The 24822-nt window shown below is 39.5% G+C and overlaps 1 protein-coding gene and 1 non-coding gene across 6 annotated transcripts in view; both read left to right on the top strand.

Annotated features, from left to right (window-relative positions):
* The window catches only part of SLC25A12 (solute carrier family 25 member 12), a 223182-nt gene that overhangs the window by 131191 nt on the left and 67169 nt on the right, over positions 1 to 24822 (top strand). For all 5 annotated transcript variants that reach the window (XM_009443763.4, XM_009443761.5, XM_003949917.6 and 2 more), the window contains exons 3-4: positions 8354 to 8496; positions 19277 to 19392. In XM_009443763.4, coding sequence (XP_009442038.1) covers positions 8354 to 8496; positions 19277 to 19392 — 259 coding nt within the window. The remainder of the gene's footprint in view (positions 1 to 8353; positions 8497 to 19276; positions 19393 to 24822) is intronic.
* LOC112208462 (U6 spliceosomal RNA) lies at positions 18556 to 18660 on the top strand. The gene has a single exon (XR_002942944.1). It is a non-coding gene; the product is annotated as a U6 spliceosomal RNA (small nuclear RNA).

Genomic DNA, 24822 nt, shown 5'->3' with positions numbered 1-24822 from the left:
AACCCTGCCATCTTTTATAGACAATAATTTTGATTAAATGTATGAGGATTCTAATCTCATGAGATCTATTTTATTTCTTAAGCTTTAGAATGTTAAGGCTTTCCTGAGCACATGCTAACTGTACTCAATGTAAATTTAAATATTTCTGGAAATGTCAAAGCTGTATGTTCTTTTACATTTCAAATACTTGAGTTGGGCTTGGAAAAAGTTTAATCAAGAAAATGGACCAGCTATTTCAGATACATTTCAGATACTGTCAGCTACTTTATGTCAATGTCTTCCATGTGTCCTTGACTTCTTGCCCCAGAGGGATATACAACTGCTTAAGAGATATCTTTGAAATGGCAAATGATAAACTCTAAAGTTACTTGGAGTATAGACATACTTGGGTAATTTCATCTAAAGTCATTTTAGTTCATCCTTTGAAAACACAGGAACAAAATGAAAATTATATTATGAAACTATTAAATTGCTTGCTATACTAAGTGTGTATGTGTGTGTGTGTGGGCAACCTAGTGGGACCCCCATCTTTACAAAAAAATAAAAACTGAAAAACTTAGCTGAGCATGGTGGCACGTACCTGTGGTCCCAGCTACTCAGGAGGCTGAGGTGGGAGGATCACTTGAGTTCCCCCCTCTCCCAAAAAAAAAAACCCAAACCCCTGATTTAAATATATCACCAAAAATTTTTGAGGTACCAGCTTTTCTTTGTTAGCATAATACCTGAAATATTTTAGCATTTTTGACTGACTGTGGGAGATAGATTCTAGTTTCAGATCTAAACTCCCTCTTTGGTTGTGTTGTTCAGGCAATAGGCTTACAGACATTGCCAAGTAATTGTCTCTAATTTAATGAGTTAATTAGTTAACTGTCTCCTGTAGAAGTCAAGTACTGACTTCTTATGGATGGGAGAAGACTTATGCTTTTTTCCTCTAAGCTACACACTCTATCTTTCAGTTAAAATTAAGTTAAAATAGAGTAGGAGAGCTGGAGAAAACACTGGCAAAATACCTCAGGGTAAGTGGTTCTTTGGCATCATTTATAACCCCAGATACTGGCAAAGCCTGTTTCAGTACATGTCAACTAAAGCATTTGTTTTCTTTGTTAGCCACTGTTCCTTTGTGGTTTGTGCTAAGGCTGCTCTATTTCCTGATAGTTTTAAAGTCAAGAATGTTGACATCTTGGCGATTCCATATATACAGTATACTTTAAAAATTTTTAAATGTTAGATTCAAAAGGCCCATGTGCAGGTTTCTTTTTTTTTTTTTTTTTTGAGACAGAGTCTTGCGCTCGCCCAGGCTGTGGTGCAGTGGCGCAATCTTGGCTCACTGCAAGCTCTGCCGCCCGGGTTAACACCATTCTCTTGCCTCAGCCTCCCGAGTAGCGGGGACTACAGGCGCCCGCCACCACACCCAGCTAATTTTTTGTATTTGTAGTAGAGACGGGGTTTCACCATGTTAGCCAGGATGGTCTCGATCTCCTGACCTCGTGATCCACCCGTCTCCGCCTCCCAAAGTGCTGAGATTACAGGCGTGAGCCACCGCGCCCGGCCCCCATGTGCAGGTTTCTTACAAAGGTATGTTGTGTGATGCTGAGGTTTGGACTTCTGTTGATCCTGTCATCCAGATAGTGAACATGGTACCAAACAGGAATTTTTTTCACCCCTTGCCCTTTCTCTCTCTCCCCGCTCTAATAGTCCCCAGTATCTATTGTTCCTGTCTTTATGCCCATGTGTACCTGTAACAGGTAGAGGGTCTTGACTGCAAGTTGTCCAGGTTCTTGGCATTTTGAACAGAGTTGGACAAAACGCCCAGCAAAGCAAGGAAAGAATGAAGCAATGAAAGAACGAAAGCAGGAATTTATTGAAAATGAAAGTACACTCCACAGTGTGGGAGCCAATGAGCAGCAGATTAAGGGCCTGGATACAGAAACTTCTCGGGTCCAAATACTTCCTAGAGCTTCCCCATTGGCCACTTGGTGCTTACCTCATGTAAATGAAGTGGTGGCCCGCAATTGGTCTGATTGGTTGCGGAAAGCAACCTATCAGAGGCTGAAGTGAAGTTATAAAGGTCACACTCCCGTACAAACATCTGATTGGTTGCAGAAAGCAACCAATCAGAGGCTAAGGGAAAGTTACAACGTTGTACTTCTATGCAAACGAAGAGTCTGCCTGCAGTCAATCTGATTGCGAACAGCCAATTTCCCATCTGCCGTGGAAAAAAGGGGGTTTGCAAAGGGAGTAGCCTCAGGTCCTTTTGTTACTTAGGTGTGGAAAGTTAGGGTTTTCCTTTCAATTTAGTTCTAGGAAGTTGGTGTGAAACGGCCTCCAGACCCTGTTCTCCTGCCTCATACCCAATATTTAATTCCCACTTTTAAAAGAGAACATGTGATATTTGATTTTCTGTTTCTGCATTAATTCTGCTTAGGATAATGGCCTCTAGCTGCATCCACATTGTTGCAAAGGACATGATTTCAGTCTTTTTTATGGCTGCATAGTATTCTATGAAGTAGATGCCATACAGAGCGCTTGTATTGTGTGTTTGTGTTTTTTATTTAGTGGTTGTAGTCCTGGAGGTCAAATTCAGATATTAGAGAATAGACACCTCTGTGGCAAAAAGAACAATTGTTGCCAAATTTTCTTAATACAAAATCTCTGAAATGTTTTCATGTGCTCCCCCCTCTTTTATCATCTGTTAATGAAACAAAGAAGCAACACAAGCAGTTGTGAAGAGCGAGAACAAAGATCACCATAATCCCATTTCTAGTATTTTCTTTTTTCTTTTTTTAAATTTGAGATGGAGTTCTGCTCTTGTCACCCAGGCTGGAGTGCATTGGTGCAATCTCGGCTCACTGCAACCTCTGCCTCCTGGGTTCAAGAGGTTCTCTTGTCTCAGCCTCCCGAGTAGCTGGGATTACAGGCACCTGCCACCACGCCCAACTAATTATTATTATTTTTTTGAGACAGAATTTTACTCTTGTTTCCCAGGCTGGAGTGTAATGGTGCGATCTCGGCTCACCGCAACCTCCGCCTCCCGGGTTCAAGCGACTGTCCTGCCTCAGCCTTCCGAGTAGCTGGGATTATAGGCATGCGCCACCACACCCGTCTAATTTTGTATTTTTAGTAGAGACGGGGTTTCTCCATGTTGGTCAGGCTGGTCTCGAACTCCCGGACCTCAGGTGATCCCCCTACCTCAGCCTCCCAAAGTGCTGGGATTACAGGCTTGAGCCACCGCGCCTGGCCAGGATTCGAGCATTTTTATGATTATATATAATGTATACTTGTGTGTATGTACCTATATATTGCTAAATTTCTTTTCAAAAGGACTGAATTCGACAAAAGCAAGATGTATAGGACGGTATAAATAGTATGCTATCATTTATATAAAAAAGAGAAATGGTAAGAATTTCATATATACACACATATATTTGGGTGTATATATATTAACATTATATATATAATTTACTTGTTTATGGATAAAACATCTCTAGAAGGATACATAAGAAATCGATTGCCTCTGGGGTGGGTAATTGAGTGACTGGGAACAGAAGTAGGAGGAAGACTTTTCACTGTATATTCTTTGGTACCTTCTGAATTTTGAATGGTATGAATGTAATACTATTAAAATAATAAAAAACCATTAGCAATAGGTAAAAGTACCCACTGTCTTCTTTTTCATGCCCACTGTGTTGGTTCAGGCCTCAAGCTGTTTCACCTGTATCTTTTATTTATTTATTTTTTTGAGATGGAGTCTTGCTCTGTCGCACAGGCTGGAGTGCAGTGGTGCTGTCTTGGGTCACTGCAACCTCCGCCTCCCAGGTTCAAGCAATTCTCTTGCCTCAGCCTCACCAGTACTTGGGTCTACAGGTGCGTGCCACCACACCTAGCTAATTTTTTGTATTTTTAGTAGAGATGGGGTTTCACCGTGTTAGCCAGGATGGCCTCGATCTCCTGACCTTGTGATCTGCCTGCCTCAGCCTCCCAAAGTGCTGGGATTACAGGTGTGAGCCACTGCATCCGGCCCTCCCCTGTATCTTTGTAATAGCCACTTACCAGTCTCCCTCTTCGAAGTTAGTTCCTCTCTCCTCCACTCACCTTTTATGTTGCCATCAAGGATAGCACAGATCAGGTATGTCTCTCCTTTCTTCTTAAACTTTTAGTAGTATCCCACAGCTCGCAGAATAAAGTTCAGACTCTTCTGTTTAGCATTCAAAGTCTTCTACCATTTGGTTTCAAATTGCCTTTTCTACTACATGTATTAGTATACGCTCTCTTTATTACCATTTCTCTCTCCAACTAAGCCTTCTCCCAGAAAAGAAAAAAAAAGGGGGGTATTTTTTGTTTCAACTTTGTTCACATTAGATTTTTGTGTTTTTGTTTTGTTTTGTTTTTGTTTTTAGCTTGAAATACCCATTCTCTCCACTTGCAATTGAAATTGGATTTAACTTTTAAGGTCCATTCCAAGTGTTGCCTTTCTCCCTCCGTTCCCTGGCCCCATCCCACCAGTCCTGAGAATGAATCACTCCTTTTTGGTTCCCATAGTATATTTCTCATACCATTGTTTGCAACCCATATTCTAGTTACTGGTGGACGGAACTGGTAACAGGAACTAGTAATTGACTAGTAACTAACTTGTCAGTCTCCTTACATTCTGTTTTTAGACTTCCTTGTATCCATCCTTCTTTCCAGTTGCAGCGGTCTTCCTCATATTGTGCCTTTCCTCACTCCTGCCTATTCTTAACTCTAGTGGTTTTGTGATCTTGGTGGAACATGTCCAATTATCTCGTACATATTAAGAATGAGGAAGAAAAGCAATTGACAGGAATTGATGGAATCTACTTACTATTAGTGTAAATACCTTACAGTTTGCTTTTTCTTTATCCTATGTTTATATACTTATTGTTTTGAAACTTATTGTTTTCTTTATCCTGTGTTTATATATTTATTGTTTTGAAATTTCAAAGATTATTTTGTCTTCATTGTGTAAGTGTGTGAAATATCTAGAGGCCTGGGAGGACAATAAACTTGTCTAGGGACTCACAAAGGGTTAGTGGTAGAGCCAAGGTTTAAACCCAAAACCCCTTCAAGAATGGCTTTTATAGTCATGACTTTATTTTGGGGTGATATTTCTTGAATGCTTTTGGTAGCACCAATTAGTTAAAAAAAAGTCCACATTGGGCTACGTCTTTTTATTTTTGTTCTATAGCACAAGTCATCAAGCAACCCCTGGGCTACTTTTTTTTTTTTTTTTTTTTTTTTTTGAGACAGGGTCTTGCTTTGTCTCCCAAGCTGGAGCGCAGTGGTGCAATCTTGGCTCACTGCAACCTCCGCCTCCCAGGTTCAAGTGATTCTCCCACCTCTCAAATGCTTTGAATGCTAAACAGAAGAGTCTGAACTTTATTCTGCAAGCCATGGAACAATATTAAAAGTTTTAGAAGAAAGGAGAGACATAATCTGATCTGTGCTATTCCTGATGGCAACATGGAAGGTGAGTGGAGGAGAGAGGAACTAACTTGGGACAGGGAAACTAGGAAGTGGCTATTACAAAGATACAGGTGAGGGCCCGGCACGGTGGCTCACACCTGTAATCCCGGCACTTTGGGAGGCCGAGGCAGGTGGATCACGAGGTCAGGAGATCGAGACTATCCTGGCCTAACACGGTGAAACCCGTCTCTACTAAAAATACAAATTCAAGTGATTCTCCCATTCCTCTCAGTCTCCCAAGTAGATGCGACTAAAGGCGCATGCCACCATGCTTGGATAATTTTTGTATTTTTAGTAGAGATGGCATTTTACCATGTTGTTCAGGCTGGTCTCGAACTCTTGACTTCAAGTGATCTGGCCGCCTTGGCATCCCAAAGTGTTGGGATTACAGGCGTGAGCCACTGCGCCTGGCCACTGGGTTACTTCTTATGCAGGCTGATATAGCACTTGTGGTGGTAGTCTCTGTGGCTTTTTTTGTTTGTTTTTTGTTCTTTTGGACAGGGTCTTGCTCTGTCACTCAGACTGGAGTGTGGTGGCACAATCATGGCTCACTGTAGTCTCGACCTCCCAAGTTCCAGTGATCCTCCCTCCTCAGCATCCTGCATAGCTGGGAGTACAGGTGTGCACCACCATGCCCAGCTACTTTTCTAATTTTTTGTAGAGACCTGGTCTCTCCATGTTGCCCAGGCTGGAACTCCTGAGCTCAAGGGATCCTCCTGCCTTGGCCTCCCAAATACTGGGATTACAGGTGTGAGCCACTGTGCCTGGCCTAACTCTTTTCTTATTGAAAGAATAGGTGGCTTTGTTTAGTCAGATCCACAAATGGAGATGTTTGCAATACTTGACCAGAAAGCAAACCAACAATCATTTGCCCTGATTCTTCTTCCCTGTCTTGTTTCCCAGAAGCAACCACTTGTAACTCTTTTAGCTATTTCATTTGGTATTTCCCTTCACATTTCTATATTGATATTTCTAGACATTTTTGACTTTCTGTTATAGTAGCTGAGGTCTTAGCTTCCTTGTACTACTTCCTCTCACATTCCTGTCAGTATATTTATAATTTTATTTTTTTTTTGAAACAGGGTCTTGCTGTGTTGCCCAGGCTGGAGTACAGTGGCATGATCACTGCTCACTGCAACCTCCACCTCCCAGGCTCAAGCAATCCTCCCAGCTCAGCCTCCTGAGTAGTTAGGACTATAGGCACGTGACATCATGCCCAGCTAATTTGTGTATTTTTGTAGAGACGGGGTTTTGCCATGTTGCCCAGGCTGGTCTTGAACTCCTGGGCTCAAGCAATTGCCCGCCTTGGCCTCCCCAAGTGCTGGAATTACAGGTGTGAGCCACTGCACCTGTCCTATTTATAATTTTTATTAAATTAACATTTGATGTCTATATTATTATGACTATAAATACTGTTTATTTTGAGCCAAGTCATGGATTATGATATTTTCTATTTTTGTACAACAAAAGTAATTTCTCATAGTTAAAAATTACCAAACTTTTGATTTGCCTAGTTATTTGTGTACCTATTACCAATTCATTCATTTGCCAAATATTTACTGAGTGCCTACTATAAGCCAGGCATCATTCTTGGTGTTTGGGATATATTAGTAAACAAATTAGACAAAGATTCTTTCCCTTGTGACACATTCTAATTGGGAGATAGACAATAAACATAAGAAGTAGAATATAAAGTATGTTAGAAAGAGGTGCTGAGGGAAAAAAAAGCAGGACTGTTGAGGAGCATGATGCCCTTAATTCATGATTCTTTATATGTGACCTGGTGTTTCTCTCTGAAAACTTGTAGAATTTTCACTTCATTTGGATGTTCTGCAATTTAACGATGATGGGCCAGGCCCTAGTGTAGATGTTCGCTTCAATTTTTCATGCTTGACATTTTGTGAGCCCTTGTATTCTTCAGTTCTGATCTTACTGCTTTGTTGGTTGACTGAAGTAACAATCAATCTGATGCAACTCAAGGAGAAGGGCTTTGGTTGTTCATGTTTGGTCATCCCATAGTATATAAAGCCCTTAAATTAATAAGTTTCTTTGATACAGGTATTATTATTATTTTATTTAAAAAAATTATTGATGTAAAAAATTACTGATGTCAAAGAATATTTTAATTTATTTCCTATTTCCGGCTACTGGAACTTGGAATGATGAAAGGTCTTGTTTGTTATTCTTTTCTCATTCATTTCACTTCTAAGGTTTGGCAGATTACGTGTCTCCCTGGTGCTCTTGTAGACAGGAAGCCTCTGGGAGTCACTTTAAGGTCCTGGCTGCCCTTTCACTTTTCTTAGTCTTTTCATATCTTTTATCTTACCAATATATGTATTTTTAATTGAGATAAAATTCACATAACGTAAAATTCACCATTTTAACGTATACAGTTCAGTGTTTTTTTAAAAAGTATATTTACCATGTTGTATGATGTTACCACTATCTAATTCCAGAACATTTTCATCATCCCCAAAGAGAAATCTGATACCCAGTAAGCAGTTAACTCCCATTCCCCCTCTCCTTTCAGCTCCTGGCAACCAATATTCTGCTTTCTGATTCTATGGTCTTGCCTATTGTGGACATGCCACTTAATAGTATCACATAATATATGGCCTTTAGTGTCTGTCTTCTTTCATTTATCATAATGTTTTCAAGGTTCCTACATGTTGTGCATGTATTAGTACTATAAAATGTTTTTAAATCAGGCTCTGAATATTTGATTTTTCGGTATCCAGAGAAAAATTCTGCATTTATTATCTTTATTTTGATTTTAATACTGGCCTTTAATTTACCTTTTCACAAAACATTTATTGGATATAAAATGATATTGGATAATTTTTCAGTATGCATTATTTATTTATTTTTTTAGTATGCCAGTACTGAGGTTGATGGAGAGCATTACATGACCCCAGAAGACTTTGTTCAGCGCTATCTTGGACTGTATAATGATCCAAATAGTAACCCAAAGATCGTGCAGCTCTTGGCAGGAGTAGCTGATCAAACCAAGGATGGGTAAGTATCTTCATGCATTTTCTGAAAACTAATATTCTGGAATATATTGTTAAAAATTTTAAAAACCAGCTGGGCACGGTGGCTCATGCCTGTAATCCCAGCGCTTTGGGAGGCTGAGGCGGGCGGATCACCTGAGGTCGGGAGTTTGAGACCAGCCTGACCAACATGGAGAAACCCTGTCTCTACTAAAAATACAAAATTAGCTGGGCATGGTGGCCCATGCCTGTAATCCCCAGCTACTCGGGAGGCTGAGGGAGGAGAATCGCTTGAATCCGGGAGGTGGAGGTTGCGGTGCGCCGAGATCGAGCTGCTGCACTTCAGCCTGGGCAACAAGAGCGAAACTCTGTCTCAAAAAAAAATAAAAATAAAAAAACCCACAAACTTACCTATGGGTATCTAGAATTTTAATATTAGTAAACGTGTAATTAGTAATTACCAAGTTGCTCATTAGTAATTAGAAAATATGTTTTTAAAATAAATATATTATTATTATATTTTTGGGATACATAAATCATTATGAAAAATGTATTCAGGCCGGGCGCGGTGGCTCACGCCTGTAATCCCAGCACTTTGGGAGGCCAAGTGGGTGGATCACGAGGTCAGGAGATCGAGACCATCCCGGCTAACATGGTGAAACCCCATCTCTACTAAAAAAATACAAAAATTAGCCAGACATGGTGACGGGCGCCTGTAGTCCAGGCTACATGGGAGCCTGAGATAGGAGAATGACATGAACCCAGGAGGCAGAGCTTGCAGTGAGCTGAGATCACGCCACTGCACTCTAGCCTGGGCAACAGAGTGAGACTCCATCTCAGAAAAATGTATTAAAAAAAAATTTTGTTTGGAAAAATAATTGAAGCTTTATGTTGAAAAATATGAGGATGCCAGGCAAGTATTCCACTTTATAGGTCAAATTCTGAGCCAATAATTTTTAAACCACACTAACTGGAGATCCATGTTTTGTTTTGTTTTGGTCTACATTAAAAAAATATTTTATATATATGTATATAATATATATATTTTTTGAGATGGAGCCTTGCTCTGTTGGCCAGGCTGGAGTACAGTGGCATGATCTCAGCTCACTGCAACCTCCACCTCCTGGGTTCAAGTGATTCTCCTGCCTCAGTCTCCCAAGTAGCTGGGATTACAGATATGTGCCACCACACCTGGCTGATTTTTGTATTTTTAGGAGAGAGAGGGTTTCACCATGTTGGCCAGGCTGATCTCGAACTCCTGACCTCAAGTGATCTGCCTGCCTCGGCCTCCCAAACTGCTGGGATTAGAGGTATGAGCTACCATGCCCAGCCTTTAAAAATTGGTATATACTAGTTGTATAATTAAACTATATATTTTATTCAAAGTTTATAAAAATGATGTTATTTACTGCGATTATCAAGGATACAGGCATTTCTTTTTTTCGAAAAAATATTTCACGGGAAAAGCCACATTTTATGTTGAATAATCTGAGCAGAACGAGTTCCAAATAACCAAGTATATTTCTTCCATTCATTCAATAGGTATTGAGTGCCTGCTATGCCTCAGGTACTGTTCTTGGTGCTGGAATTATTAATATATCAGTGAAAAAGCCACAAAAAGATAATAAAAAAGTGAATTATGGTATGTTAGAAAGCTGTAAGTACTATGATGAAAAATAAATTAGGGGAGAGTTTAGGGAGTGATATTTATTAATTTATTTCTCTATTTATTTGGCAAACATTAATTGAACAGCCATTGTTTGTCAGGCACTGTTGGGCCTTACAAATACAAACATAAATTAAATGAGGCTTTTGGCCTTCAAAAGAAGGTAATAGCTTAGTGAGAAAGAAAATGACTAAACAAAGGAAAAAAGTAACACTTCTGAAATGAGGTGCTGTCATAGCTATATGAGAGGAATAGAGGGAACCCAAGAAAGCATGGTTAACTGTTTTGGGTGGTCAGGACAGCATCACAGAAGAGGTAATGCTTGAGTGAAATCTGGCAGGATGAGTACAAGCTTGTTAGTAGTTGGATAAGTAGGGACGAGAATTCCAGGAAAGGGAACAGGAACGGCATGAAACATTAAGGGGCGTGTGTATGTGTGCGCATGTGCTCACATTAGTGAATGGCAATGGAGGAGGGTTGTGTTGCAAGTACTTTGATGTGGCTGTGGCATTGCTTTGTTGCTGGGGGAGATGTAGTTGGAGTGGCTGAAGGCTTTTGACTCTGTCTTGCAGGTATTTTTAGCCTGGTAGTGTATGGGTGTGTGAAAAGACAGAAATAACAAGGGGCATCTTGCTAGAGTGTCAGTTTACTCAACTCAGGGGAGAAAAGCAATCATTATTTGTATTAAAATCATATATGGCTGTATTATGGAGTGAATGTAATAGTTGCATGAATTAGATAAAGACAATTTTGGCTTGTTATGGCAGTTTCAGTCTACATCTCCAAGCCTCCAGGGCCTAGGCTCTTTCTCCTACCTGTTGAGGTGCTTGTGTGACAAACTTTGAGAAACTAGGCAGTAAGTAGTCTAAAAATTATTTCCATTACCACAGATGTAAACAGATTTTAGAAATGGTGGGTTGGAATGGGACAAGACTCGCATGCAATAGAATCAATTTAGGTAGCTATTGTAATAAAGTAGAAAGATTGGTGTCTAAGTTCTTTGAGTCCAGGATTAGTACTGTATTCAGTTTTATTGTCCCATAGAACCTTGCACAGTGTGTGAAATTTACTATGTGTTCAACAAATATTTGTTTTGGAAAGATTTTATATCATTTATAAATGGCAGGTATTGGGAAACTTGTATACATTTTAGGTCTACTCTCTCAAAATATATCAACTGATAAATCACTGTGGATCATTCAATCGTAGGCTCTTTCAATAATGATTAGACAATAAAGCAAATGAAAATTAATTATACCTATCATAAGTCCTTCATCAGAATTATTAAAGGTAACATATATATTTAGCTCTTTTAGAAATTATCAGAGTATTTATTGTTAGTAATTTGGTCTAAGACCTGATTTCAGAATATCCATATATTTTCAAATGTTTCCTTTTATGACCATCTGCTCTATTCTATCTCAGTAGTGTATCTTCTTTGAAGCTTCATGTGGTTCTCCTAGGCTGAGTTGCATTGTTAAAGTAGGACATTTTCTTTTCTTTTTTTTTTTTTTGTCGGAGACGGAGTCTCACTCTGACACCCAGGCTGGAGTGCAGTGGTGTGATCTCAGCTCACTGCAACCACTGCCTTCCGGGTTCAAGTGATTCTCCTGCCTCAGCCTCCCAAGTAGCTGGGATTATAGGTGCATGCCACCACGCTTGGCTAATTTTTGTGTTTTTAGTAGAGATGAGGTTTCACCATTTGGCCAGGCTTGTTGTCTCGAACTCCTGACCTTGTGATCTGCCCGCCTCGGCCTCCCAAAGAGCTGGGATTGCAGGCATAAGCCACCGCACCCGGCGCATTTTTCTTCTTATAATCATCTTTTTAAAAAGATATTCTCTACTGGGCACAGTGGCTCACACCTGTAATCTCAGCACTTTGGGAGGCTGAGGCGGGAGGATTGCGTGAGGCCAGGAGTTTGAGACCAGCTTGGACAACATGGTGAAACCCCATCTCTACACAATTAAAGAAAAAAATTAGCCAGTTGTGATGGTGTGTGCCTATAGCCTTAGCTACTTGGGAGAATGAGGCAGGAGGATTGTTTGAGCCCAAGTGTTTGTGGCTGCAGTGAGCTATAACTGAGCCACTGCACTCCAGCCTGAGGGGCAAAATGTGAGATTCTGTCTTAACGAAAAAGAAAAAAGATATTCTCTTTTCTCCCTCTTTCTGTTTTCTACCCTTAACCCAGGGCAGTGATGAAATATTAGAATAGCTTACTTGGTACATTGTTTCCTGCCCCAAAATGTGTTCCTTGGTTCTATCATAGTTTTCTGATGATGAGTCCTATAGATATGTTATGTGAAATAGCAACATATAATATTGCTTATAACCACTCAAGACCAAGTCTGAATGAGTGGAGCTAGTATAGACAAGTTCAAGTGATTTGGTTAAGTGTGTGAGAAAAATTGGTCTAGGAGTGGTTGAAACACGCTCTTTTGTGCTCTGCAATCCTTCCCCCATGTTTTCCAGGATGTTAACTGTTCCTCTCTCTTGTTCCCCATCTCCTTTCCCCCAATAGAGAGTAAAATAAGTAGGAGTGTTTGGATATGGGTGCTTGCTGTAGAAAGCCATGTAACATACAAAACAGCATTATATATTATAAATAGCACAATCAGTTGTCTAAAAGTAAAAGCCATTAGCCAAGTATTATTTGTGGGATTGTGGCTTAAACTTTGAAGTTCTGGTGTATAATGAAAAGCAAAATGATTTTATGCATTTAATGCAGATCTCAGAGACTATAATTGTGTGATCTAATCTAAAATATTTAGACTGTTGCTTACTTGAAATTGTAACTTCTAGAACCATAGTTTCTATATTTAGTCCTAGTCAGAATTTTATCTGGAGGTTCTGTTCTCCTGTGATGTAGAAAACTGGTGTTCTTTTCTTCTACTTTTTTCCCCAAGTGTTTTCCTTTATGTTACACAGGCATATAGAGGAACCTTTTATGCAGAAATCTTGATTGTTTTAAAAATTATAAAATTAACATATTAATATTTTGTCATTTTATTAGTTCCTATTTACTAAATTAAAAAGGGGCTTCGTAGAAAATTTTTAAAAAACACACCAAATTCAGAAAATATATTTTTCAAAGTTATAAAATGAATACATGTTCTTTCTAAAAAGTCAGACAATGGGGTAATACGGTAAAGAGTGAAAGTACCTCCTTATCCCCATTACAAGGAAAACTAATAGAGTGTGAACTAATCAGTAGTTTCTTCACTCAACAGTTAGTAGCTTGTGGTTTGCATATATTCTATTAAAGTCTTGATTGGGCCCTTCTAGCAATAAAGGAATCCATGGCAGGATAAAGGGAAAAGGAGCCTTAAAAATATTCTGGAGCCAGGCATGGTGGTTCACACCTATGATCCCAGCACTTTGGGAGGCCAAGGCAGGAGGATCTCCTGAGGCTAGGAGTTCAAAACCAACCGGGGTAACATAGCAAAACCCCGTCTATACAAAAACATTTAAAAATTAACCGAGCATCCTGGTGCTTGTCTGTAGTCCCAGCTACTCAGGAGGCTGAGACAGGAGGATCACTTGAACCCAGGAGTTCTAGGTTACAGTGAGCTCTGATTGCACCATTGCTCTCCAGGTGGGAGACAGATTGAGACCTTGTTTCTTAAAATAAATAAATAAATAAATAAATAAATAAATAAATAAATAAATAAAATTCTGGAACATGCTTGCTTTATGTTAGCATTGCAGACTATTTCTTGCTTTCAGAAAAATATTGTTGCATTATAATGCAGTAAGTATATAATGACTGTGGGCTTAAAATAGAGGAGAGTATCAGAGAGACTGTCAAGTGGCCTATTTTTCTCTCATTCCTCCCAACATTTTATTATGAAAATTTTCAAACATTCAAGAAAGTTGAAAGAATTTTATAGTGAACACCCATATATCTACCACCTAGACTACCACAGAGATTATATTTATTATTATTATTATTTTATTATTTATTTTTATTTTTATTATTATTATTTTTGAGACAGGGTCCCACTCTGTTGCCCAGGCTGGAATGCAGTGGTGTGATCATGGCTTACTGCAGCCTCGACTTCCTGAGCTCAAATGATCCTCCTACGTCAGCCTCCCAAATAGTTGGGACCACAGGCGCCTGCCTCATGCACAGCTAATTTTTATTTATTTTGGTATTTTTTGTAGAGATAGGGTCTTTCTATGTTGCTTAGGCTGGTCTTGAACTTTTGGGCTTAAGCAATCCTCCCCCTTTGGCCTTCCCAAGTGCTGGGATTACAGGCGTGAGCCACTGTACCTGGCCAGATTCTACTATTAACATCTGACTATTCTTGCTTTTTCATATATCCATCCATCCCTCTATCCTTCCATCAATCCATCTTTTTTTTTATACATTTCAGAGTAAAGTGCAGACATTGATATAGTTCTTAAATATTTTAGCATGCACATTATTTACTAGTGTTTTTTGTTTTGAGGGTTTTTTGTTGTTGTTGTTTGTTGTGAGACAGAATGTGTCTCTGTTACTCAGGCTGGAGTGCAGTGGCCCGATCTCGGCTCACTGCAACCTCCACCTCGCAGGTTCAAGCAATTCTCATACTTCAGCCACCCAAATAGCTGGGATTACAGGCATGTGCCACTATGCCAGGCTAATTTTTTTTGTATTTTTAGTAGAGATGGGGTTTCACCATGTTGGCCAGGCTGGTCTCAAACTCCTGACCTCAAGTGTTCAACTGACCAAGTGATCCACCCGCCTCAGCCTCCCGAAGTGCTGGGATTACAGGTGTGAGTCACCATGCCCAGCCTTTGAGTGTTTTTCTTTAAATGTAAGACTTGCACATAGTAAGAAAATGTAAATCTCAAAAGTGTATTTGCTGAGCTTTGACAAATGTATGCACCTAGGTAACCTCAAGTGACTTTTTTTATCGTGTTAAAATATACATAACATAACATTTACCATTTTAATCATTTTTAAGTGGACAGTTCAGTGGCTTTAAGTGCATTCACATTGTTAGGCAACTATTATCATATCCAAGGCCAGGCGCAGTGGCTCATGGCTGTAATCCCAGCACTTTGGGAGGCCTAGGTGGGCGGATCACCTGAGGTTAGGAGTTCAAAATCAGCCATGGCTAACATGGTGAAACCCCGTTTTTACTAAAAATACAAAAATTAGCCTGGTGTGGTGGCACGCACCTGTAATCCCAGCTACTCAGGAGGCTGAAGCAGGAGAATTGCTTGAATCCAGGAGGTGGAGGCGGAGGTTGCAGTGGGCCGAGATCGTGCCATTGCACTCCAGCTGGGGCAACAAGAGCAAAACTCCGTCTCAAAAAAAAAAAATTGTTGTATCCATTTGCAGAACGTTTTTATCATTCCATACTGAAACCCCATACCGATTACATAATGACTCCCCATTCTCTTTCCTTCCACTCCAACCAGCCCCTGATAACCAGTACTCCACTTATTGCTACTATTTTAGCTATCTCACATAGGTGGAACAATATAATATTTGTCCTTTTGTGTCTGCCTTATTTCATTTAGCATAATGTTTTCAAGGCACATCTATATTACAGCATATGTCAGAATTTCATTCCTTTTTAAGGCTGAATAATGTACTCAGTTGATTTATTTTTTATTTATTTATTTTTTAGAGATAGAGTCTCACTCTTTCACCCAGGCTGAAATGCAGTGGCACAATCACAGCTCATTGCAGCCTCGAACTTGTGGGCTCAAGCGATCTTCTTGCCCTGGCCTCCTGAGTAGCTAGGACTACAGGCATGTGTCACCATAACAGGCTGATTTTTGACTAATTTTTAAGTTGTTGGTGCTTTTGTGTATTTTCATGATACATCTGAATATATATCTCGTGATATATCTGAATATATCTGAAGGTAACTGAGTATTGAGGGATGGCTGAGTATTACCCCAATAGCTTCTTATAATAGTGGTCTACTTACTAATGCCAGATACTCTTTCTGGTTTTCAACTATAGCTTTAAAATTGGGAAAGGGTTAGGAGATATACAGTAATGGAAGAACACCAAATTGAAGGCAGGAGTTAGGAGTCTTTAAGTAGACTCACTGATTTGCTGAATGTCTTTGAGGAAGATCACTTAACGTTTGCCTTTCTAAGGGTCCTTCTGGCTCCAAAGTTGCATGAATATATGATTTGCCTTTTTGAATATGCTGACAGACAAAATGTAGATATTTAGTAAATTCCATAGACTTTCTATTTTAAACAAAGGGCTACTTAATTGGAAACCTATGTGACAAGAGTCTCAAATCCACAAGGACAGTGTGGTCTGTAGATAGATAACTGATGAGCCCTGTTTGGTTGCTTTTCTGAAGGAGAAAGACTGCTTGTCTTCAAGGGGCTGGTGCTACTTGGGACCAGAAACCTAGTGTTGTTCACACTTGCAGTTTATCAAAATAAACCAGAAAAACTGAGTATTTATGGGAAATCTTGTGATTTCTTAATGTCAACTAATGCAACTAAAAAACAGTACTTTGCATGCTAAAGAAAACACATCTTTGGACCAAATTCAGTCTGCCAGCTGATAGTTTGTGACCTTTGCTAGCTAAGGAAGAAGTTTTTGGCCTCTTCTCATAAATATAGAAGGTTTTACTACTGAGCATGAAATTTGTTTTAAAGCTACGTATTCTGTATTTCAGGGTAGGTGTATTTTTTATGTCTTGATGCTATTTTGTAGAAACCAATATGTTATGCCTTTTTAAAGAAAACCCATAATCAGCCTATTTTTTATTTTTAAAATTATTGGTCAGTCTGTTTTTTTCTTCCTCAAACAGAAATTGCATGAAAGATACACTATAGAAAATCCTTGTATCAATTAACACATTTTGAAATATATAGAGTAAATAACATTGGACAATCAAGGAAAGATTAGTTTCCTAGGAAAATACTTCATTGAAGACCAGTCTGCAGATCTGTATGCATATGAGACACATTTTTATAATGCTGTTACTTGGACACTCACTACTAATGAGCAGCAAGATGGTATGGAATCTTTGTAGCAAGCTTGCTATGAAAGATCTAGTATATGCTGGCTTTGTAAGGTCACTGAAGGCAATTTCTGTGTAGTTTTGACCACTGGTTAATTTTATAACCTTGAGTATAATAGGACTCATTAAGTTCTAGAAACCCAACATATGAGTTTCCCCCACTTTTTGTTAAGTTTTGTTTTGTTTTGTTTTGTTTTGTTTTGAAATGGGTCTCACTCTGTTACCCAGGCTGGAGTGCAGTGGCTATTCACAGGCACCAGCATTGCATACTACAGCCTTGAACTCCTGGGCTCAAGTGATCCTCATGCCTCATCCTTTTGAGTAGCTGGGACTACAGGTTCATGACATTGCACCTGGCTCCCACCTTTTTTGTTTTGATTTTTCCTTTTAACATTTTTATTAAAAAAAATTTTTTTTTTAAACAGGGTCTGGCTCTGTTACCCAGGCTGGAGTACAGTGGCACAATCTTGGCTCACTGCAACCTCTGCCTCCTGGGCTTAAACTGTCCTCCCACTTCAGCCTCCCAAGTAGTTGGTACTACAGGTGCATACCACCACACCTGGCTAATTTTTGTATTTTTTGTAGAGATGGGGTTTCACCATATTGCCTAAGCTGCTCTTGAACTCCTGAGCTCAAGTGATCTGCCTGCCTCAGCCTCCCAAAGTGCTGGCATTACAGGCGTGAGCTACTGTGCCCTGCCTCTAAAAGTTTTATTTTAATTTAATTATTTATTGAGACAGAGTCTGGTCTGTCGCCCAGGCTGGAGTGCGGTAGCATGATCATGGCTTATTACAGCCTCTACTTCCTGGGCTCAAGCAATCCTCCCACCTCAGCCTCCTGAGTTGTTGGGATTACAGGTGTGTGCCACCATGCCCAGCTAATTTTTTATTTTTACTTTTTGTAGAGGTGGAGTCTCCCTATGTTGCCCAGGTCGGTCTTAAACTCCTGGACTCAAGCAATCCTCCTGCCTCAGCCTCCCAAAGTGCTGGGATTACAGATGTGAGCCACTGTGCCTGGCCAAAATTTTTATTAGTGATATTTCAAACACGTATAACACAGAGAATAATGTAAATTCTATGAACTCATCACCTACTTTTAATCATTACCAAAATAATTATTTCGTTTATACCTCCATCTCTTCTCCATCCTCTGGATTATTTTGAAGCAAATTCTAGATGATGTATTTCATTTGTAAGTGTCTCACTGTGTATCTCTAAAAGATAATGCTTAACAACAACCAAAAAAACCTCCTAAAAACATTGATTTCTTAATATCATCAAGCATTTGTATTATATTGGTATTTCCATTTCCCGGATTATCTTGTAAATTAAAAAACTTTTTTTTTTACTTTGTTTAAATTGGAATCCAAATAAGGATGTATATTGTGATTCATTGTTATATCTCTTAGGTCTTTTAAGATTGAGAGTCCCTGTGCTTGCCTCAGCAGCACATATAATAAAATTGGAATGATACAGAAATTAGCATGGCCCCTTAAAAAAAAGAAGAATCCTCTTCATAGCTTCATTAAAAATTATTTTTCTGCAGCTATGGAATGTTTCTTCTGTCATTTCCTACAGTCTGCATTTATGTGGTGGTAGTGAACATGTTCCTTTGTTCGTTGTATTTTCTGTAAATTAGTGAATAGTTCTAGAGCAGTGGTTCTCAATAGGGGTGATTTTGCTCTCCAGGGTATATTTGGCAATGTCTGGAGACATTTTTGCTGGTCACAACTTGGGGATGCTATTGGCATCTAGTGGGTAGAGGCCAGGGATGCTGCTAAACATGCTGCAAAGCACAGGAAACCCCCACAACAAAGAATTATCCAACTTAAAATGTCACCAGTACTGAGGTTGAGAAACTGATCCAGAGACTTGATCAGATTCAGGTTTAATTATATTTTGCCTGGTTCTCTCTCTTCATGATGTTAGGAGCTATTGATTATTGCCCAGTTTCATTGATTTTCTAGGGGCTTACAAAAGGGTGATATTCTAATTCTCCTTTCCTTCCTTATCTGAAGTACCTCTATAAAAACAAACTACCCTTTATCAATTATTTGGTTACCCTGAGCTACAGTGTATATAGTAAAGGCAGATTAAATGCCTAATGCTTTCCCTTTCTTCACCAGCCAATGACGTTTTATATTTTATTCCAGGTTGATCTCCTATCAAGAGTTTTTGGCATTTGAATCTGTTTTATGTGCTCCAGATTCCATGTTCATAGTGGCTTTCCAGTTGTTTGACAAGAGTGGAAATGGAGAGGTGACATTTGGTAAGGGAAAAAGAAGATTATAAGTGATAAGTTAATGATGCTGGTCCAGTCTTCAATTGCTGAATCTAGTAACTAATATAGATTACTGCTTATTTCCTAAAAGGATTTATGCAGATAATGATGGCTTTATTTTTTCAAAGCATTAAACTGTTGCCAAAGATGAAGAAGTGTAGTAATGCTGTTGCTTTAGCTCATTGAGTCACTGACACTTTCACATTCCTAAAATAAATGGTGTAAGATTTTCTTGTTCTGGGCCAGCCTGGGCAAAATTCCTTACAAGGTAGATTTTGAACAACATGAAACAATTTTCTCATTCTTTAAGTGATTTTTAGATAGGGAGTTCAGAGCTTCTCTTGTAGCATCCTTGGAAAATTGCTACTATGTCATTGTAACACCAAGAATGGAACTGAAGGAGGATATCAAGGCAAAATTATTTAGTGTTCTCTGAACCTGAATTTTAGATTTCAGTTTTAGGAAAGAGGCTAGAATATTAAAATTGCCATCTGACATGAATGTAGAAATTTATTTAAATCCTCTAGTAGACACAAAATCTAACACACTGTTGATGTTTCACAGGTGTATACACTAGGATTTTTATTTGTAACCATATATTAAAGACACCTTTTTACAGAAATTAGTATATGTTTAGTAAAAGTATTGGCTAATTTTTCTTGCAACAATTTTTTCAATAAAAGCCATGTAGTAGTTCAAGGACCTTGAGCACTGCCCCCACCTTTTTAAAGATTGCCACTGTTTTTGTTGTGGCAAAAAACACAAGATAAAATGTACTACTATTTTAATGATTTTAAATGTACAGTTTAGTAGTATTAAGTATATCCACAACGTTGTGAAAGAGATCTCCAGAAATTTCTCATCTTGCAAAATTAAACTTAAGCCCCCTTTTATAGTGTGAATTGGCATGGATATTTGTAGAAACACCCTTGAAAATCAGGCTTTCCCTGAGCTATGGCATTAAACACTTATTCACTATTGTGTTTGAGTTATAAAATAGATGTCCTTTAGTTAAACTTGAAGGAAAAATTATCACTGCAATGGTCAAAGTGGTGAGAAAGTACAAGTCAGTCAATCAGAAGGATCAGTAGTGCCTTGGCTGTAATTTTGGTGGACACATTTTCTAGCTTGGCATTGATTGTTTTCTTCTTCCTTCTGCCCATTGACTCAACTATCTTCTGTATGAGAAGACTTTCCAAAAAAATGCTATGCAGAGTTTTTTGTTTTGTTTTTTTTGAGACGGAGTCTTGCTCTGTCGCCCAGGCTGGATTGTAATGGCGTGATCTTGGCTCACTGCAACCTCTGCCTCCCGGGTTCAAGTGATTCTCCTGCTTCAGCCTCCCGAGTAGCTGGGATTACAGGCATGCGCCACCATGCCCAGCTAATTTTTGTATTCTTAGTGGAGATGGGGTTTTACCATGTTGGCCAGGCTGGTCTCGAACAGTTGACCTCATGATCCGCCTGTCTCGGCCTCCCAAAGTGCTGGGATTACAGGCCTGAGCCACCACGCCTGGCCTGCTATGCAGAGTTATTTAGATTTTTGCATATAAATCTTGGCATCCTCCTCCTTTGGAGCAAGCTTCGGCCATCTTGCCTCCTGAAGAATGTTGACTTTCCTCAGAAACACCTAGATTCTGTAGTTTAAGGCACAAAACCTCCATCATCTCATTCAGCATTAACCATGCACTACTAGTAATGCTGCATTTTCTGTTTTCAGTAGGTATCACACATGCTCACATACCTCACAAATGTGATGCAGAAATGCTTGGAAAATAACTTGATTCAGATGTCTGAGTTAGTGACAGTGCCCTGTGCTTATATCCTGTGTGCATTAAGAATTAGATCTCACAATCAAATTCTAATTTTTGTCCCTCTACCTTGATATCATGGTTCTTTGTGTCTCCTCCATTTAATTACTTTTCCCAGTTTCTATTATTATAAAATTAGTAACTCAAGCCACTTCATCCAACAGACTGTCAAGACCAACTTAATAATAAGACACATGCCATTGTTGATAAATAGATTAAAATGAGTGTAGGAAGTAGCTAAGTTTATATATGCCTTATTTAATGTAAATGAAAGCTTGTAGTCATTAGATCTCAACTTTAGTTTTTTTTTTTTTGGAGGTGGAGCCTCACTCTGTCACCCAGGCTGGAGTGCAGTGGCGTGATCTTGGCTCACTGCAACCTCTGCCTCCTGGGTTCAAGCGATTCTCCTGCTTCAGCTTCCCGAGTACCTGGGATTACAGGCACCTGTCACCACGCCTTGCTAATTTTTGTATTTTTAGTAGAGACGGGGCTTCGCCCATGTTGGTCAGGCTGGCCAGTCTCAAACTCCTGACCTCAGGTGATCTGCCCACCTCGGCCTCCCAAAGTGCTGAGATTACAGGCGTGAGCCACTGCACCCAGCCAACTTTAGCTTTTTATAGGTCTTCTGTTTTCCTTTCAAACTATGATTTATGAATTAGAATTTTTAGAAATATAGTTAGGATTAAACACAAACCAGTTTTAGTTTTTACGGTACCAGGTATAAACTGAAGAACATATGAGCCCTCAAGAATCTTGCTTTCATTCTTTTCCTCCATAATCTAGAGACAGGAATATTATTATGGAATAAGAAAAAGATGAAGCCAGGTGCAATGGCACATACCTGTAGTCTCAACTCCCAAAGGAGTGATTTCAGCTCCTTGGGAGGCTGAAATGGGAGGATCTCTTGAGCCCAGAGTTTGAGGCCAGCTTGCACAACATAGTGATACCCAGTCTCTAAAAAATTTAAAACATTTTTTAAAAGCTGTACCCTGTTTCTGTTCTGGATTCCCTGGCTAGCTGGTTGGCTCTTTTGATGGTGCTCACCTATTTCCTAAGGACTTTGACCATTTCACCTTCTGTCCCTGCCTTCCTAGTTTTAAGGATCCACTTTGAGACAAATTTTCTTAAGTAGAATGACAGAAATAATAAAAGAAAGTTTCCTTTCATATTTTTAAGAGGGAAAATATTGAAACTGTTGTAGCAAATGCCATTTAACAAGATTTCTAGGCACTGCTTATTTCAAGCCATATTCAAGACTACAGAATTTATGCATAAGGAAGTAATTAACTTGGAGTTTATTTTTATAGGATTTTGGATCTGGGGTAAAGGTCAGTTTTCATGTTTGTACCCACTTAATAAAATGAATTGTGCTTATGTATTTATAGGCACATGTTTAGGTAAAAGGAAATTTTAGATCCATTCTAAATAGAGTTAAATCCTTTTCAAGAAATGGCCTTCTGTTTTCTAGTTTGGAGCTATTTATAGTTTTCTCTTGTGCACATGAGAGAAAGTTGGAAGACAATATTAGCTGCAATGTGTAAGGAAGTGGAGAAAACCTGTTATGCTATCAGCATCTCTTGTAGACTATGATGATAATGTTATCTGTGTACTTGTATATATTGTTCTCATTTATGCTTTTTTTAGATATGATTTTAAACACATCAAATTATATACTTAAACTGTGCATCTTTGCAAGTATTTATATAAGTAATATTGAACATTTACTTGAGTGTTTATATGAGGTTTTTTGTTGTTAAAGATACCTCTGCTCTGGGGAGAGGACTTAGATTGAGGCCTTGGAAATCCATTTCAGAACGTGAAAGCTCAGGAAAGGGTTCTGGAGTTTTTTTAAGAGTGAATAAAATATTAGTTAATTGTTTCCTCTTTGATGTTTCTTTAATAAAACTTCTAATGCATGCCGTGGATAATTACTTAATGGTTTGTATATCTGTTACTGTCAGGTGGCATGAGCCTTGTAGAGGCCATTGCATGACTGGTGTGTGCTAGCTACAGTGTAAGTTTGCCTTGGTCTCACCATTGTCCACAAGTGTACTTGAGATCCTGTTCAGTACTATTAGATTCAGGTAACCTAGATAAGCAGTTATACTACATTGTGTTGTCAGTAGCTGCCATGCATTTAAAATCCAAATTAAAAAAAAAGCCGGGCGCAGTGACTCATGTCTGTAATCCCAGCAGTTTGGGAGGCTGAGGTGGGCAGACTGCTTGAGCCCAGGAGTCCAAGACCAGCACAGGTGACATGGTGAAACCCCATCTCTACTAAAAACACAAAAATTAGCCGGGTGTGGTGGCACATGCCTGTAGTCCCAGCTACTCGGGAGGCTGAGGTAGGAGGATTACTTGAGCCTGGGAGGTGGAGGTTGCAATGAGTTGAGATTGTGCCATTACACTCTAGCCTGGGTGACCGGAGTGAAACCCTGTCTCAAATGAAAAAAAGGCCTATTGCCTTACTAAAGATTTAATCTTTTTTTTTTTTTTTTTTAAGGGGCCAGGTGCAGTGGCTCACGCCTGTAATCCCAGCACTTTGGGAGGCCAAGGCAGGAGGATCACAAGGTCAGGAGTTTGAGACCAGCCTGGCCAACAGGGTGAAACCCTGTCTCTACTAAAAATACAAAAATTAGCCAGGCATGGTGGTGGGCACCTGTAATCCCAGTTACTTGGGAGGCTGAGGCAGGAGAATAGCTTGAAACCAGAAGGTGGAGGTTGCAGTGAGCTGAGATTGCGCCACTGCACTCCAGCCTGGGTGAAAGAGTGCAACTCCGTCTCCAAAAAAAAACAAAAACAAAAAAAAACCCACAACAAACTGTTGTCTGTTAACTAACAAAATGAGTATGAAACATGTTATATGTTCTGAGTTCTCTATTAACATCAACATTGTGTTCCAAATTTGGTGTTTGCCTAGGAATGGACACTCTTCAAAGTAAACTTTTCCAAGGACACATCCTCACCCTCTGACTGAAGAAACCTCAAAAAGCAGAGATTCCTTTAAATGTAGTACTATGTTTGACCATTAATACATATAGCAAATAAAAATGTGTTCCATTTGTGCCTCTGAAATAGGCTGTTTTTCCCTGAAGGAGAGAATAAATTGGGATGGGTTAGGCACAACCACTGTTATTATTTTAAAGAGCCAGGAGATGGAAGTGTAGTTATGAAAAATGTACCCTTTCTCACTGGAAACAAAGCTATAGACATGCAATAATATGAAATTCTATGGTGGCCAGGTGCAGTGGCTCACGCCTGTAATCCCAGCACTTTGGGAGGCCGAGGCGGGAGGATCACCTGAGGTCAGGAGTTCAAGACCAGCCTGGCTGGGCCGGGTGCAGTGGCTCATGCCTGTAATCCCAGCACTTTGGGAGGCCGAGGCGGGTGGATCACAAGATCAGGAGTTTGAGACCAGCCTGGCCAATATGGTGAAACCCCATCTCTACTAAAAATACAAACAAATTAGCCGGGTGTGGTGGCGCATGCCTGTAATCCCAGCTACTTGGGAGGCTGAGGCAGAAGAATTGCTTGAACCCAGGAGGTGGAGGTTGCAGTGAGCCAAGATCAGGCCAGTGCACTGCAGCCTGGGCGACAGAGCAAGACTCCA

The sequence above is a fragment of the Pan troglodytes genome, chromosome 13, assembly GCF_028858775.2.
Source record: "Pan troglodytes isolate AG18354 chromosome 13, NHGRI_mPanTro3-v2.0_pri, whole genome shotgun sequence".
NCBI lineage: Eukaryota > Metazoa > Chordata > Mammalia > Primates > Hominidae > Pan > Pan troglodytes.
Note: the sequence above shows the minus strand (reverse complement) of the source record. Positions and strands in the feature narration are given on the sequence as shown.